General features: G+C 41.7%; 1 protein-coding gene across 1 annotated transcript in view; it reads right to left on the bottom strand.

Annotated features, from left to right (window-relative positions):
• The window catches only part of LOC125893644 (complement C4-B-like), a 42,112-nt gene that overhangs the window by 8,785 nt on the left and 17,350 nt on the right, over positions 1-15,977 (bottom strand). Inside the window, exons 16-41 of the mRNA XM_049584420.1 lie at positions 15,632-15,703; positions 15,304-15,516; positions 15,065-15,179; positions 14,711-14,781; positions 14,477-14,616; positions 14,150-14,365; positions 13,145-13,196; positions 12,942-13,031; positions 12,653-12,859; positions 11,566-11,644; positions 6,702-6,894; positions 6,487-6,582; positions 5,867-6,029; positions 5,318-5,511; positions 4,829-4,987; positions 4,640-4,699; positions 4,477-4,567; positions 4,197-4,392; positions 3,423-3,513; positions 2,759-2,833; positions 2,580-2,682; positions 2,396-2,485; positions 2,182-2,286; positions 2,002-2,085; positions 1,780-1,912; positions 1,586-1,695 (exon numbers count right to left, since the gene is read on the bottom strand). Of these exons, the coding sequence (XP_049440377.1) occupies positions 1,586-1,695; positions 1,780-1,912; positions 2,002-2,085; positions 2,182-2,286; positions 2,396-2,485; positions 2,580-2,682; positions 2,759-2,833; positions 3,423-3,513; positions 4,197-4,392; positions 4,477-4,567; positions 4,640-4,699; positions 4,829-4,987; positions 5,318-5,511; positions 5,867-6,029; positions 6,487-6,582; positions 6,702-6,894; positions 11,566-11,644; positions 12,653-12,859; positions 12,942-13,031; positions 13,145-13,196; positions 14,150-14,365; positions 14,477-14,616; positions 14,711-14,781; positions 15,065-15,179; positions 15,304-15,516; positions 15,632-15,703 (3,198 nt within the window). The remainder of the gene's footprint in view (positions 1-1,585; positions 1,696-1,779; positions 1,913-2,001; positions 2,086-2,181; positions 2,287-2,395; positions 2,486-2,579; positions 2,683-2,758; positions 2,834-3,422; positions 3,514-4,196; positions 4,393-4,476; positions 4,568-4,639; positions 4,700-4,828; positions 4,988-5,317; positions 5,512-5,866; positions 6,030-6,486; positions 6,583-6,701; positions 6,895-11,565; positions 11,645-12,652; positions 12,860-12,941; positions 13,032-13,144; positions 13,197-14,149; positions 14,366-14,476; positions 14,617-14,710; positions 14,782-15,064; positions 15,180-15,303; positions 15,517-15,631; positions 15,704-15,977) is intronic.

Raw genomic sequence — 15,977 nt, 5'->3', positions numbered from 1 at the left:
CTATATCTATCACCTTTAAAGGCTAAAGGACACATTTGTTGATGATAACACATTTTCATCTGTATTCTATGCTAAAGTGTTCCTTATAAATGCCATTAAAGGATAACTTCGGTATTTTTCAATCTGGGCTCTATTTCCCCATGTGTATGTGTGCGTATGATTCATAGGTACAATTCGTTTTAAAATTGGTTCAGTATTGAGGGAGGCGGATGCAGCCGGCAGCCGTGAGGTAGATATGGGAGCAAATGTGTCCCATATAAGTCTGCGCATTAAAAGTGCTTTTTTTCCCCACCACTGGCTGTGACGTCATCTCGCGAGAATACAATACAATATATTGTACAATATATACGAGGGCAAAGTATGCAACAGTAAATGTGCGTCTTGGAGACAATTCTAGGTATCAGTATTACATGCATAAAGACATATTAGTTATACTTATTTGATGGATAGTTGACCATTTGGTCCCTGTGGTTTTGGCCGCCTCCTCCAATTTATTTTGGGCACATGAAAAAAGGTATCCAGCACTGCCCTGTTGATCAGAGGGGGGAAATCCTCTAACGTAGTTATACAATGGTGGTAGTTTCTGTATCATCCCAGGACACATTGAGACCATGAATATTGGGCAGCAGGTCCCACTCGTTGCAACACGGACATTCTTCCTCTGTGAGCATGCAGTCACAGCAAGGAGCACCACCAGTCCTCAGAGATTCGTGTTTGTGCAGCCACTGCTTCACCCTCGTCTGCTCGTTGGCCCTCTCTCTCTATCCTCGTCTGCTCTTCAATTTGTAGGAGCTCCTCGTCCATATACTCGGGCTCAAATAACTACCGGCGGCCATTGAAATAAAAAGGGTTCATCCTCGTTCTCAAAATCGGGTAAATATGCAGCCATGATACCGATGCAGTAAAACTCTCAACTGTACTCCGGGACAACCAGCGCCACTCTGTGCGGCGCTCAGCATGGCTCCTCTGTTTTCTTCAGGCAACAAGCAAAGCTCTCGCGAGATGACGTCACAGCTGGGAGGAGGTGAAGGGTCAGGGAAACGCTTAGTATGCTATTTACAGAGATAGCACTGGTGATCTGAACCGGTCAGTGGCGAAAAAAGCACTTTTAATGCGCAAACTTATACGGGACGCATTTGCCCCCATATCTACCACGCGACTGCCGACTGCATCCGCCTCCCTCAATACTGAACCAATTTTAAAATGACTTGTACCTATGAATCATATGCACACATACGCATGGGGAAATAGGACCCAGGTTGAAAAATACCGAAGTTATCCTTTAATAATCAACATCAACAAATAGTATAAAATCCAGTACGGGTCCTGCAAAATCAAACTTTTTCACAACAGTTTAAATGCAGTCTCTTCTTTGCACACAGCTCCATGACATTTAATGAATTCCCATGTTGATCTGCATAAGCAGTATCTCAGTGTGTATTGATGTTGTTTCACTATCATGACTGTGAGTATACAAGGTGAAAAAAAGAGCTCTGAACTAAACTCTAAATCTAAGCTGAAAATGTTAGTCAAATGAAACAGATTTGTCTGTTTCACTGTCTGCAGCCATTTATCTTGTAATCACCTGTAAATGTATTAAACCCAGCGCAGGCAGCTTTACGTGTAGATTTTTTACATTTTTTCTCTGTAGGCTTTCTTTCAACCCAGGTGTTTGACTCCAACAGATACTGCATCCTACAGAAAGAGGGAGAGAATGAACAGAAATTGAAATAGTCAGTGTAAAATTGTACTTTTATTAGTATTACTGATGATACTTACTCTCCATATGAGTCGGTTGTAGAGCCGTCTTTGCCCATGATGAGATACTGTTTTCCCAGTTCTAGCTGTCCTTTACAGTGACGCCTCTTAGCAAACACTCGAACAGAATTCTCACTCACATGGATATCTTCATCTGGCGAACAGATGATTGTCATTATATTAAGATGGATCGCCCAAGCATAAACAATCAAAGTTCAGTGTTACAGCATCTGCTTTACTTACGGGATCTGAGGACCTCGTTTACTTTCATTTTGTACAGCTCAAAGTTACTCTTCATGGAAACATTGAGGACTTCAACAATGTATGCTGAAATAAAACAAAGTGTCACTATATGAAAGTAAAGGTTTGAGATTTTGATAGTCAAGGTAATATTAGTTTACACGTCTTGTGTGCAGTACTGACCGTAATCTACTGTAGGGTAGAAGCAAGCATGTTGTAAACGGTGATTCATTGTGATTCTTTGACCTCTTCCCAGTTGAAATGTATTTTGTATTTTATGACAGGGTCCTAAAGGAAAGATGAATATGATAATTTAAATTATTTATACAAACCTGAAGGGTAAAGCTACATTTATTAACAGGTGATTGTCGGTATGGATCTCAGAGTAATGGCCTACTTTCTGCACACTGGCACACATCCTCTGAACACAGTTTGGAGACCACCTTGCTTCTTTGGGGGGCAGAGTAGAACACGGTACACTTTCTGTCTGCAAGGACAGCACAAATACTTCATATTCGTACACAAAAGCATCCCCTCTATCCTGACAAAAAAATTGTAGAAATATGAAATGAAAAGCTTACTTGGTTCATAATAATCATAGAACACAGCTGGAGCGGGCTGTAGAAGGCCAATTGGTACTCTCTGTATAGCATCAAAACTAATGCATTCCTCTGATTGGAGGAGCTAGAGTGAGAGCAAAAAACCCTTTTAGTACTGGATATGTAAAATTTGTCTGTATGTAAAAACATTTCAGCCTTACCTCATTGAAGTAGAGCAGCACTCTTCCATAGGAGACCTCATAATGGGAAATGTACCGTTCAGGTTCGTCTTTTAGCTACAAGGAGACAAAAAAAAAAAAAAAAAAATCAACCGTTTTTAACTATATTATCTTTTCAAATTTTTTATGATTTTCTCATTGTTATGAATCCAAAGGTTGACGTAGCTTAGAAAAAACACTAGAAATGGGAAAACAGGTAGCCTGGCTCTGTCCAAAGGTAACAAAATTTGCCTATAGACAACTATAAAGATGACTCATTAGCACGTATCCTGTACATTTAATCCGTACAAAAAACAAAATTTAAAAACAGCAGATCACTGTTTTACAGGGGGTTGTCGGACTAGGAGACGGACTAGGAGTGGTAACTTTCTGGAGTCTCTGATGTTTGCCAGGTAACAAGAAGTTAACTTTTTACATTTATATGTACACAGGCTTCCACTTTTAACTTTCTACCCAAGAACCAGATATTTTCTGACATAGTCGCTAATCTTTTGTACCAATTTAGCCTGCAGACTTTCCATCCAGATTCTGTCAATCACCTAAGCTTTTCTATTGAGGAAATGAACGAGACAGGCAACCGAAATCGCTTCTCCCACTTTGCAGTGACGATGACAATGATGAAGAGGAGGTAGAGAGAGCTACTAACCCTGTCCAGGTCTTGAGTTACAGCCTCAAATCCACTTAGCAGTGTGATGTCAGCAATGGCCATTCCTGTGAGATTGGTGTTCGGGCTGTGACTACAAACAGGAAAACAATGAAAAATACAGGTTTGGAGACGCACTGATTTATGACTTTCTCATGCAAAGTAGAGATGCACCGAATATTCGGTAACCGAATATATTCGGCCGAATATTGCAAAAAAACACACATTCGGTATTCGGTGGAATAAGTTAAAAGCAAGGCCGAATACTAGCGGCGTGTTTTGATAACGCAATCAAACAGCGTGCCATGACGGGCGGAGTAGAATGTCGGCAGTGTGGCGATCCGCCCGTCACAGCACTCGCATTTGCGACTAAAAATAGTTTTGAGTGAGCAAAATAGGCTTAAATCATTCAGCACGCTGTGCGAGCCGCCTACAGATTTCAACCACCAGCAGAAATGAAAGGCGAATCCCATTGGTTGTGGGTTGAATGGGGGTCACAGACACAGACAGTAATGTATTCCTGTTAAATACGGCGGCCATCGGCTTACCGGCGATGGGAAGTCAGCTCCAGTAATATCCTCTTCTTGGCATCATGACTACCCAAAACGAATGAAAAACTAAACAACAATATCCGGTATTCGGTACTCGGTATTCGGCCCAACGTTTAATATTATTCGCCTTCGGCCACAAATTTTCATTTCGGTGCATCCCTAATGCAAAGTTTGTCTCATTAATGCTTATAAAGAGCAAATGTGACATGAGTATCATTCAGCTAACCTGACACAGATTGTGTAGTTGAGAGTCTCATCTGACTTTACATCGTTATCATCATCTCTCCTGTTTCGGGTGCGAGCATCAAACCACTCATTCGCTGATCGCGGCACTCGCATGTCCTTCTCCACCATGTCCTCCTCCACCACCTCATCGTTGTTATCGTAGTCGTCATAGTACTCATAATTTTCTATGACCTTAGCTTGAGAGACAGAGATTAATGTAACTATGCCGCTTTAATCAGCACTAGTGTGGCTGTGACTTGTTATCAGTGACAAAAGCTCACCAGTGTACTTCACTTTTCCCTCCACTGTGACTCTGATAGACACTTGGTCACAATCGTCCTTGGGGTCCATTTGATGGTAAGCTTTTAGAATCTGCCAAAGAGAGGTGACTTACTGTAAATCATGTGATCTTTTAGCATATCTACAGACATCAATCAAACTTACTTTCAGCTTGGTATCGCCTTTTCCTGTCAACTGCACATTTATGTTGCTCCCTGAAAATTTCTGGGGCAAAAGACACACACACACACACACACACACACACACACACACACACACAAAAGCAAGTCATCTAAGAATGAGGTTGAATATTTGTGTGTGTTTAAGTGTAATTCTGACAATGCTCTATGATACCTTGAGGTCTGTTTCCACCTTCTCCTTCTTATTTTCCAGTGTAAGCCTTACAATGTCTCTCCTTTCTTGGACTGTGAACTCTGCAATCAGATTTGCATCAGGACTGATGGACCTCTTTATCTCATACTCTGCAAGTGCTTCCAATGCCATGATGGTATCCTGAGCACAGTCATCACAAATTAATAGCATTTCAAAATATACAATTGGTAACTATTATATGTATGTATGTATGTATATGTGTGTGTGTGTGTGTGTGTGTGTGTGTGTGTGTATATATATATATATATATATATATGTATATATATGTAACTTATTGTCATGGGTTTTACTAAAGTTACCAACAACAGCTTTAAAGAGTAACTAAACCTCTGCTTAATCTCTACAATGATGGATAATCTGGACTTCACTGTATGATGTGGAACCACAGGGAAACAGGGATGATGTACAAAGATGGGGGTTCGTTGATTGTTGTTGCTTGAACCCAGTCACCTGTGATGATTTGTAGCCTCCAAAGTAGTTTTCTTGGGTGGTTAACCAGCAGGCTGTTTTGTCTGCCCACTCGGTATGCCCAAGTTCCACTGCAGCGAGGAGGGCATAGGCTGTAGTCTCTACTGTAATGCCATCCGCCCTTTCCTTATTCTGTTGGTTAGCATTAGCTGTCCACAAATAACAGCCATTCTTCCCTGATAATTAGAAATGGACAGTAAGTAAAAATCGAAACAATTTCAAACAATAGCATTTTCTGATACACTTTTTTGTTGAACATAATATTTTGACCAAAACAAATATATTTACTCTTGGGGTTGGGCGATGTGTAAATATGAGATGGCATATATTTGTTAACTGACACATACTGCTCACACCATGGTAACCATGTCTTTAATATCTCTGGGTGTATTAGACATTGCTGTAAATCAAGTGGAAGGACTGCTTTATGAAATACTTTTATCTATTCTGTATCATCCACACCTATTAGCTTTGATTAAGTAAGTAAGTAAAATTTATTTGTATAGCACTTCTCACAGAGAGAAGACATGCCTTCAGTAGCTAGTGCTTGAAGTTTAGTCCAGGCAGATGAATGATCTGTTCCCTGTGGCAGACAAACTGCCAGACAGTAGGCTGTGATGGCAACAGCATAGGGATGTTGAAGCTCCTCGAGGTGTGACAGGAGATATGCTGTTGCATTTGAAATGCTTGCTTCCTGGTAGAAAGTAGTAAGAAGTCAGTCGGTACATTTTTTCACTTAATCTTATTTGCAAACTATGCATTGACAGCAGTGTATTAAAGTACATTAAATATAAAACTATAGATATGAACAAGGCCACCCCCACAATTTTTTTTAAGACATTTCACTCAAAATCACAAATCTTAACTTCATGTTGATGCTAAAGGAAGTGTCTGGTATCCAAAATCATGAGGATACATAGCCTGGGCCCCATTATCTGTAGAAAATGTTGTGACAGTCACTGTCATAGAAGTTCATCCTCTTGGCAACATGAGTGCCTGTGCAAAATTGCTTGACAATCAGAAATAACAGTGTCGAGATATTTCAGTCTGGACCAATGTGGTGGACTGACAAACATTGCCATCCCAAAAGCAACACCGCTAGCTTGGCCAAAAACAGTTACCCAGGACAGTAAGTCTCTCTATTATCTCACCGCATCATTTCTCAGTTCAGTTTGCAGGAATTGAAGGGACTGTTTCAGTGCAAGAGTTATGAAAGCCGTCATGGATGCATCTTCGTCTTTGCCTTTCTACATTAAACACAGAGACAATATTGCATTGAAATCACTGCTACTGAGTTTGCTGCCACATCCAGTACTGTTCTAATATATGTATGTGCATGTTCTAACAAATATGTCATGAAGATTACCATAACTCCTCTGTGTAGCACTCGTTCTGGGTCATCGAATAACCCATCAGTCTTCTGTACTGAGAGCAAGTAACTGACTGATTGCCTGATCTCTTCTTCTGGTACAACCCTGGCCTTTCTGCCCTGCTCTCCAAACCCCACTGTCTGACGCTGTGCCACCAGTGATAGCACTTTCACTACAAGGGCAGTCAGCCTGAGGACAAGAGAGAGAAAAGATACTGGTAATTAGGAAAGTTTTACTCTTGGCGATATTTGAAGTAACTACCGTACATCAAAAATCAACTACAGTAAGAAATTTGAAGAAATTTCGATGTGAACGCTGGATGTTAAAAAGCTGACAACACACTGCATTGCAGACTTAGGGCCCATACACATGCCACGTTTTTCATGCCCTCAAATTCATTGTTTTCAAGGTAGATGCATGGAAGGCACGCTCAAAAGTGAGACACTGCCACAATGCACAAGTGTTCCTGAGTGCCTGTTTTTCAGGGTGAAATGGCTTCGCCCTGACATAAACAAGAGTTCAACTGTTGAAACACAGCAGCATGCACTGCATGTCCTGTGAATGGAACAACCAGTTTTAGCAAGCAGAAATCTTTCCCTTCTTCTGTAAAATCAGTCTGTGGTAAATATAGAGGAGAAGTTGATCATTTGAGTGCAGGGCTACCTTGAGCTTTACATTTGTCCCACAGACAATATTGTATGCCTAATACACACACAAGATTCCCTGCCTGGAGGAAGATCGGCTCTGCACTCAGGATTTCTGGTCACTAGGCTATAATACAGAGCTGGTTGTGGTTATTTTGCAGCATCATGTGCAAACTGTCTCTGTGATCTTTAAAGTTGGCACAGATTAAGCCCAAGAACAGCACCCAGCACCCAGCACCCAACCTTTCGTTTTCAAGGTGGTTAAAATGTGGCATGTATATGAGCCCTTAAATGTGTAGGAAGATGGTGAGATAGTAGGAATCGCCGTAAAAGTGAGAATGGAGTTAGTGAGGCCCTGTTTACACGACAGCGGTATCTCTGAAAACGGAAAAGTCTGTCCTTTGCGTTTTAAAAAACTTCTGCGTTTACATGACAACGTTATTGAAACGATCCCCGTTCACACGGAGCCGCAAAATCTACTGGAAACGCTGTAGTATGCACGCCAGGCCTATGGGTGGCAGTGTAAATTTTCAAGACAACACCAAGGCATGACGCCACGCGCCTGCGCTGAAGCGCCTTCCTCTACAACGCGGTGATTACAAACCAAAACAAAGAAGACAGTGGCGAACGCACGCATGGATACCTTTGTCTGGAGTGACGATGAAGTGAGCTTGCTACTTAAAGTGACTCTGGACTATAAGGCAGCGAAATTCCAAGAAAATGTTGACTGGGAATCATGCCAGTTGAAATATGCGGATATCTTGGCGGCTTTTATCCAGCAGTATCCATCAAGTGAAACTGCAGGAGGGAGGGAGTTCCTGCACAAGAAAGACTCCATTACAAAACCCCAGGTGACCTCAAAGCTGAAAGCCATCCGAGGAAAATATAGACACGCGGTGGACTCTGGACGGTGGAGTGGCCACGGACGTGTAGTTATCATATTTTTTGAGCTTTGCGAGCAGATATGGGGTGGATCGCCAGCGACTTGCGCCTTAGAGTCCGGCATCGAAACAGCTGATCTGCAAGTCAATCCAGAAGAGTCTTCGTCCTCGGCCTCCAACAGTCGTTCTTCTACTCCTGTTTCCGACTTCTCCATGAGTGTGGACCCACCAACCTCAAGCGAATCGACTGCTGGCTGCAACCTACCGCCCGAGGTTGTTAAGACGTGAAGAGACCTTCTTCAGGTATGTGTGCTAAATGCTGTTCAGCATATTTGAGCTATTTGCTATGCTGTATGATAGCACTCAAGCACTGTAACGTCGCATGCACTCAGTGGTCACTGTTTTTAGGAATAACGTTACCTGTACAATCTAATGCAATTCAATGCAATAGCTCTGCCATAAATTTTATTTTTGCAAAGTGTATATTATGTTTTGTTTACACTGTCAGAAGTATGTAAATTTAAGTGGTACTGAAGTTGTAGTTTGCATAGGTATTGTATTGGATTACAGTATATTGAGGTGTTTATAATAATTTATAATTTAGTCCTCATTTATATACGTGGGAGGAAGAGAATATTGTAAAACCCTTATCAATATAATGCAGTCCAGTACAACAACACTACCACTACAGAGATGCATTATATTGATAATGCATCTCTGTCAATATGCATCTCTTATCAATATAATGCAGTCCATTACAACAACACTACCACTACAGAGATGCATGTTGTTATTTGTGTAGCCATGCAGTTAAATGCATTAAGTACCTGATGCACATAACACAGCAGACACTGTTGCCCATGGCCTCTCCAATGAACATATTTTCCCTGTGCTCTTTTCAAGGCAAGGCTCAACAGCCACAGAGGGGACAGGCTAAAGAGAAAGCTTCACACAGATCCAGCCGTGGAGGAGGACCTCCGAATTAAGAAGAGGATGGTGGACCTTCTGGAGGAGTCGGACAGGCGCAATACGGAGAGGCTAGATAAATTAACTGACAACATTGCTGCCATCACCACTACCATCCATGAAGGCTTTTTGCTGTTGAGGCAATTAATGTCCCAGCCGCAACCCTATGTTGCATACCCCCATGGTAGCAACAGTGATGGATATGCACACATGCACGGACACTCACCTGGGTTCATGCACACACCTCAGCATTCATCACATGCACCAGGCCCATACACACAAACACCTGGCCCATACACACAGACACCAGTACACCCACGTCCACATTCACGGCCAGCTCCTGTATACTCTTACAGACGTGCACTGCTACAGGATGACACACTGCAGGAGGCGGAGAATTAAAGATAATTATATAAAAATGTACAGTACAGAAGAAGAGATAGATCCTACTATGTTAACAGTTTGACAGAATATTTGACAAATGTATATTACTTCACTTTATGTCATTATGTTGGCAAAGACAAGCAGATGAGTAAAACAAAAAACATGGCTTTCTAAGTGTGTTTGTGTTTCAGGTCAGTTTGACATATTACCTAAATATTTTTGTTCTACCATTTAATTGAATATGATGTTGAATTCGCAACACATATTTGAATTAATTCCACATTGATAACCATGATATTGTGTCCCATGTCTACTGTAAATTTCAAGGTGTAAACTTCATAGAACTAGCGTTCTATGATATTTCCTTCAGATGAATAAGCGGTAGGTGATTGATTACACAGTATTATTAAGATATTAAGGGTCAAGGAACTTTGTGACGATTCTCCTGACTCTCTTTCCACTTCCCTCATTGCAGTCTGTGAGATAGTTGTTGCTCTGTGTGGGAGGCTGGCATTCTTGGTCACACTGTATGGTTCCCAACAGAGAGTGTTCATCCACAGTCTCCTCACTGGCTTCACAATAATTGTGGAGAACAAAACACGAATAAATCACATGGGGCAGGTCCTCAAGATTTATGTCCATAGGCCGCATCAGGGCTGCAAACCTGGCTTTGAGCCAACCAAACGCACATTCAATAACCATGCGAGCTCAACACAGACAAAGTCCAAAGTACTGTTCTTGAGGGGTAGAGCCACCGTTTGAATATTCTTTCATAAGGAAAGGCAGTAGGGGGTAGGCAGGGTCTCCCAGAAGAAAAACTGGTATGGCCTCCTCTCCGTCCACTAGTTGCTTTTCCAGTGCAGGGATCCTCCCGGTCTTAAAATAGGTATTTACCTTGGAGTTAGCGAAGATGCGTGCGTCATGAACACTCCCAGGCCACTTCACGACAACATCCATGAATCTGTATCTGTAGTCGCAGATGGCTTGGACATTAAGGGAATGTTTGCCCTTCCTGTTAATGTAGTCCATGGAGTTGGTAGATGGCTGTTTTATCTCAATGTGGGTCCTGTCTATCGCTCCCAAACACTGAGGCATACCATGAGCGCATTGAAATCCAGACACTAGCTCCTCTGTTTGGGCTCAGTGAAAGGCAGCTTGATGTGTTTTGGACCAAGATGGACATCAATGGCCCGGCACGTTTGCCGGACTATGATTGACACAGTCGTGCGGGACAGGCCGAAGGCGTTGGTGGTCTTCCGTAGTCTTCCCTTGTCACTTAAATAATATAAAGTGCACACTGTCTTTGTTAATACGTCAACCGGCGATCTCATGTTTGTCGTTTTCCCCTCGATGTACGGACAAAGTTCTTCACTCAGGGCAATGAGAGAGGCTTTAGACATACGGAAGTTTTCCCTCCACTCACACTCGTCAACAATGCCATTAACAAAATGTTCCCACCACCGGCTTGTTCTCCCCAGTCTGGTCCAAAAACGTCTTTTGACCGCCCTCCGTCGACGTATAGGTGGATTCAGTATTTGGCGAATGTTATTTATGCGTCTCCGCTGATCACAAAACGTGTGCAGGGAATGTAGCGTTTGCTGGAGGAGCGTAAATAAACTCAGCAGAGTCTGCAGCAAACACACAGCTCGATAGTCCGCCATTGTTGTTGTTGTGTTGCCAGGGATGCGGTGTTGCGCATGCCTACTGGGCTGACAGCTAATAGTCATGCGCGAAGTGGGGGCATGTCGTCACAGTTTTCACATGAAACGCCTGCTGGCAGTTTACATGGCAACGGTGACGATAACGTTTCAAAAAGATTTCACTCTGGAACACGTTTTCAAATGTTTGCGGTTTCAGGCGGCCAGATCACCGTTCTCGTATAAACGGAAAGTTTTTACGTTGAAAAACTGTTCAAGTGTTAAGTTGCAAAACGGCTTCCAGCATTCACACCCAATAAAGCAGCATAAAACAAATAGCCTACTCACCAATTACTAGGTTGTGTTGAAGTAAATGCTCTGTAAGATCCATCTTCTTTTCTCTTGTATGTTAAAACCCTCATATAACCTGACAAAGAAAGCTTGTTAGAAACAAAAATGTCCTTTTTTTAATGCCGATAGCCTCCTTAGTGACCTGTAGAGGATGCTAAGATCATAGGGGTGTTCTGTTGCTTCTGTTGTTGTTCAGCAGCTTAAGGGGCTGTGTCCACCAAAGTGTTTTTGTCTGAGCGCCCAGAGTTGAAAAGTGTTCAACTATGGGTAAAAACACATGCTCGACGCTTCGGCTATTCAGTCACAGTGGAGGAGGGATAAATACCATGGAGACAAACTGTTACATCATACATGTACAAATGCTGAACAGCAGCAACAATGGAGGAGAAACTGGTTAATATAGGCTACTGTGTATATAAACTAAGCACCAAAATTAAGGAAATTTGTGTTTGGTAGATTATGTCTTTGTTGTAAGAGTGCTTCTTGGCAATAAATCTTATACTGTTGGAAAGCCTGTTTATTGCCCTTTTAAATTGTGCCACATTTGTAAGGAACATGCATTTGTGGGATGAGCAGCAGAGCTAAGTATGTGGGTTGCGCCAATGAAAAATTTGCAAAATCTTCTCTGACAATGCCAAACAGCTTTTTTTGCTGTTGCTATTGTTTTGAGCTTCTGGTGCCAACCAGGCACCTGATTGCCAGCACCTGTAAGCATGGGCCCTGCTACAGTGGTCAGTTCATGTCTGCTCCAAGAATCGGCATGCCACGTTTGACTGATCTGGATCATCGCCCTGAGATTATCATTTGTAGGTACTCCTTTTTTTTTTTTTTTTTCTTTACAGCTGTTTTGTAATTGTTCATTTATGATTCAGTAGAATTTAGTTTTATTGAACTAACAGGCTAACATCACAATCTTTTAAGTCTGCTAACAGGCAAAAGGAGCAATCAACATAATCTCATTATGACGTCCTAAGAAATGGTGTCAGAATTTAAGTTTGGCAAAAACGTTTTTCTTCACTCCGAATGCGTGGGTCTATTCAAATGATGAGGAAATTATGCAATTAACTGCTCCATGCATTCCTACCTTGCTCAATTTTATCAAGAGCATCGTCTCTGCTACCAGCAGGCAGGTCGAACCATTGCTCACTCAGGTCAAGGTAGCGGACGGCTGATGCTGTAGGGGCCAGTCCTGTCATGGTCTGTTCTAAACATCCTGTAGGCAGTACGATTAGGCCAGCAACCTTAAGAGGAGAGAGAAGGTTCTTCGCATGTGAACTGCCAAATCCATCCCCTGTAAGATGAGAACATTGAAAGGGTAAGACACTGTTATTTTGAAAGGCAAATGAATTTTGTCTTTGTCCAACAGCACATACCTTCCACTGAAATAAAAATATTAGAGCTGGAGTCGGGGACTGTGTCAGCTGGTAAAGATCCGTCAATAGTGATAGTCTTAGTGCTCCTCCCTAATCAAGATAGAGAGAAGTAAATTAATTAAAGTGAATTTAAGTTTATATTTAAGAATAAATTAATGACAACTGTCAAGCGAGTATCATTACGAAATACTGAAACAACTCACCATCTAATTTAAGCACTTGGGTTTCTTCTACTCTCTTTTCAATGCCTTCTGCCTACAGCATGAGAAAGTAGAGTGAGAAATTACAGTACGACCCCTCCCTTACACATAAAGATATCCAAGTGGAAAAAGCATGATGGAACCAGAATAAGGTTTATTGCCAAGTAGGTTTTCAGGAATTTGTCTTGGTGTTTGGTGCAGACAATGATCATATTAAAGCTGGGGCAGGCAGTTCAATTCTGGTGACACTGGGCAAAAATCCCATCATGAACTTTGAGCATATTGTAATTTAAGTGGTCTGAAAGAGCACTAAACTTCTGCATCTTCCCTTGGCTCCATTTTCAAGCTTTAGAAAATGTATAACCCGTGATGGGAGACTGTGGCCAATCACAGGCCATAATATTGTGTAAATAATATTGATCATCTTGTGACAATGCAATGTTCTGCTGGGAAACCTTGGGTCCTAGCATTCATGTGGATGCTACTTGACACACTCCACCCACCCAAACACTGCTGCAGAGCAAATGCCCCCATGGCATCGGCAGTGGCCCCCCAGCAGGACAGTACGCCAAAAACTGACAGAAATGGCCCAAACGAGTGACAAAGAGCTCAAGGTGTCCATCTGGTCTCAAAATTCCCCAGATCTCAATGATCTATGGGACATGCTGGTACCCCCATCCACGATGGGGCCTCCTTGGACTAAACTTTGCTCTGACTTGTCAAGACATTTACACAGGACCCTTTTGGAGTGCTCCTGTGGTGTCTGGAACCAGGGCGGTGACAGCGGATTCTTTGAGTCCTATTGGTTGTGAGGTGGGGTACTAACGTGTCACCCAGATGCTCAATTTAATCAGGATCTGGAGAGTTTGGAGACCAGGTCGATGCCTAGAGCTCTTTGTCACATTCCTCAGGCCATTCCTGAGCAGTTTTTGCGGTATGGTTATTTTGCAGTGTGGTTATTTTGTCAGGTAGGCTGTAGAGAGATCAAATAATGTCTTAGTCACTCACCAACACATTCAATTTCTTCTCAACTGCATCAATTCCCACCTCATTCTCTATATCATAGAGACGTATTTTGATGGGTATTTCGCCAGTTACCATGGGGACGGCACTGAAGGACACAAACTGGGAAGACTCTGGCTCCACAGTAATGTTAACAAAAGCTGTACTGGTAGCTGAGCCAGGGGAGCAAAGTCCTTCAGTTGGTTCCATATGAACTGCCACCTATAAAAATTCAGGAGTCCACACAGAGGATACCATCAAGGTCTACATTTCAATTTGTATAGAAGGTGGTTGTTTTTTAATTGCCACTTGTCAGCATTAGGTTATCTTCACCTGTAGTCTTTCATGGCCATAGTTGTAGATAACAGGTGTAATGGATAGTTGCTCGTATCTCTTCACTGAGAAAGGCAGTCTCAGAGACACAAATACTCTCTTAAATGCTCTGAACTCAGACGGCTTAACTACACAGAAACCTGAATAAAACACAGAGCAAGTGAGTTGTACTTATTAATGAGAAAAGTAGGCAAATAGCTGAGATATATTTGTGTCATGAGAATGTGTTATTACCAGTCTCTGCAGACAAAGTGATGACCTGAATCTCCCATGTGGTGATGGAATCAGGTAGAGCCAAAGAATAGCTGAGGGGTTTCAATTAAGATAAAATTAATGAACTGGTTGTAATATGTATCTGATAAATCCTTTGTCTACTTGTAGTTTATTTAGGAGACTAAGTAATGCATTTAACCATATTCACTTACATTGAACCATAGAACAAGCAGTAGTTCAAAAGTTGACAGTATTAGAAGCAACGAACAGTAACTAATGCAAATGATAGGTTTTAAAGGCTGTAGAAATTGTATCTTACTGAAAAAGAAAAGAAACGAAAAGATATTATATAAAAACTGTCCATTCATCCCTTACCTTTCTTTGCCATTTACATCAAATTCTCTGAATTCAAAGCTTGGAGGGAAAAAACGTCGAATGTACTGAGCAGCAGTGTCCATGAAGAACTCTTCAATGTCAGCTGTGCTTGCAGCTAAAAATGAGAGAATAAAAGGTTTGTGATTACACTCTGTGTTAATCTTGCCACGGTTATTTATTAAATGCTGTCTAAGTAGGCATTGTAAGTATTTAATGTTCACACGACAATTTCATCTTACTCCTGCCAAGTCCATTCTGGGCATCCTCTTGTATCTTTTTTTGTCTCAGACGCTCTCCGTCGAGGCAGCATTTTAAAAAGACATTTGCACAGTGAGGATTTGCTTCCACCAGAGAGACTCTCTTTGCTCTATCCTGACATGTCCGTATCATAGGGATGAGAGAAAACCCGCGAACACAACAGTCCTGCAGCTTTTCATCAGAAAAGTTTGATTCTGTAAGTGACAGTAAAAGAAAAAGAAAAGGCACATTTTTAGAGCTTTGTTTTACCAGGAGTAGATTTATCTATCTACATTATCATGGAATTATAATGCCAGAATGCTGTCTCACTTAGGGCTATCATTTCCTGTTGAAGGTCCACAGCGCGCCTTTGTCGTGCAGTTTGTGATCGACAGGCAAGATCTGGAAAAGTAGTTTTAAGAACATTAAAGCTCAGCGCGGGATCAGTAAGTAGGTAACTACTTGAGTTGTTGGAAAACAATTATTTGCTAAAAAAGTGATTTCTGCATTAGTGGTTACAGCAACATGATAATATCGGCCTTGTTCTTTATTTTCTCTCTAACGTTGATTACCATTATCTTGTTCTTTTTAATATGTTTTCGATACAACCGAAACTGTCTGCATTGCTAGATATGACTAGAGATACGATTTTTTGTAATTTGGATAAAACAATCCT

Source organism: Epinephelus fuscoguttatus, linkage group LG8 (genome assembly GCF_011397635.1).
Source record: "Epinephelus fuscoguttatus linkage group LG8, E.fuscoguttatus.final_Chr_v1".
In the NCBI taxonomy this organism is placed as follows: Eukaryota; Metazoa; Chordata; class Actinopteri; order Perciformes; family Serranidae; genus Epinephelus; species Epinephelus fuscoguttatus.
This window is presented reverse-complemented; position numbering and strand designations above follow the sequence as displayed.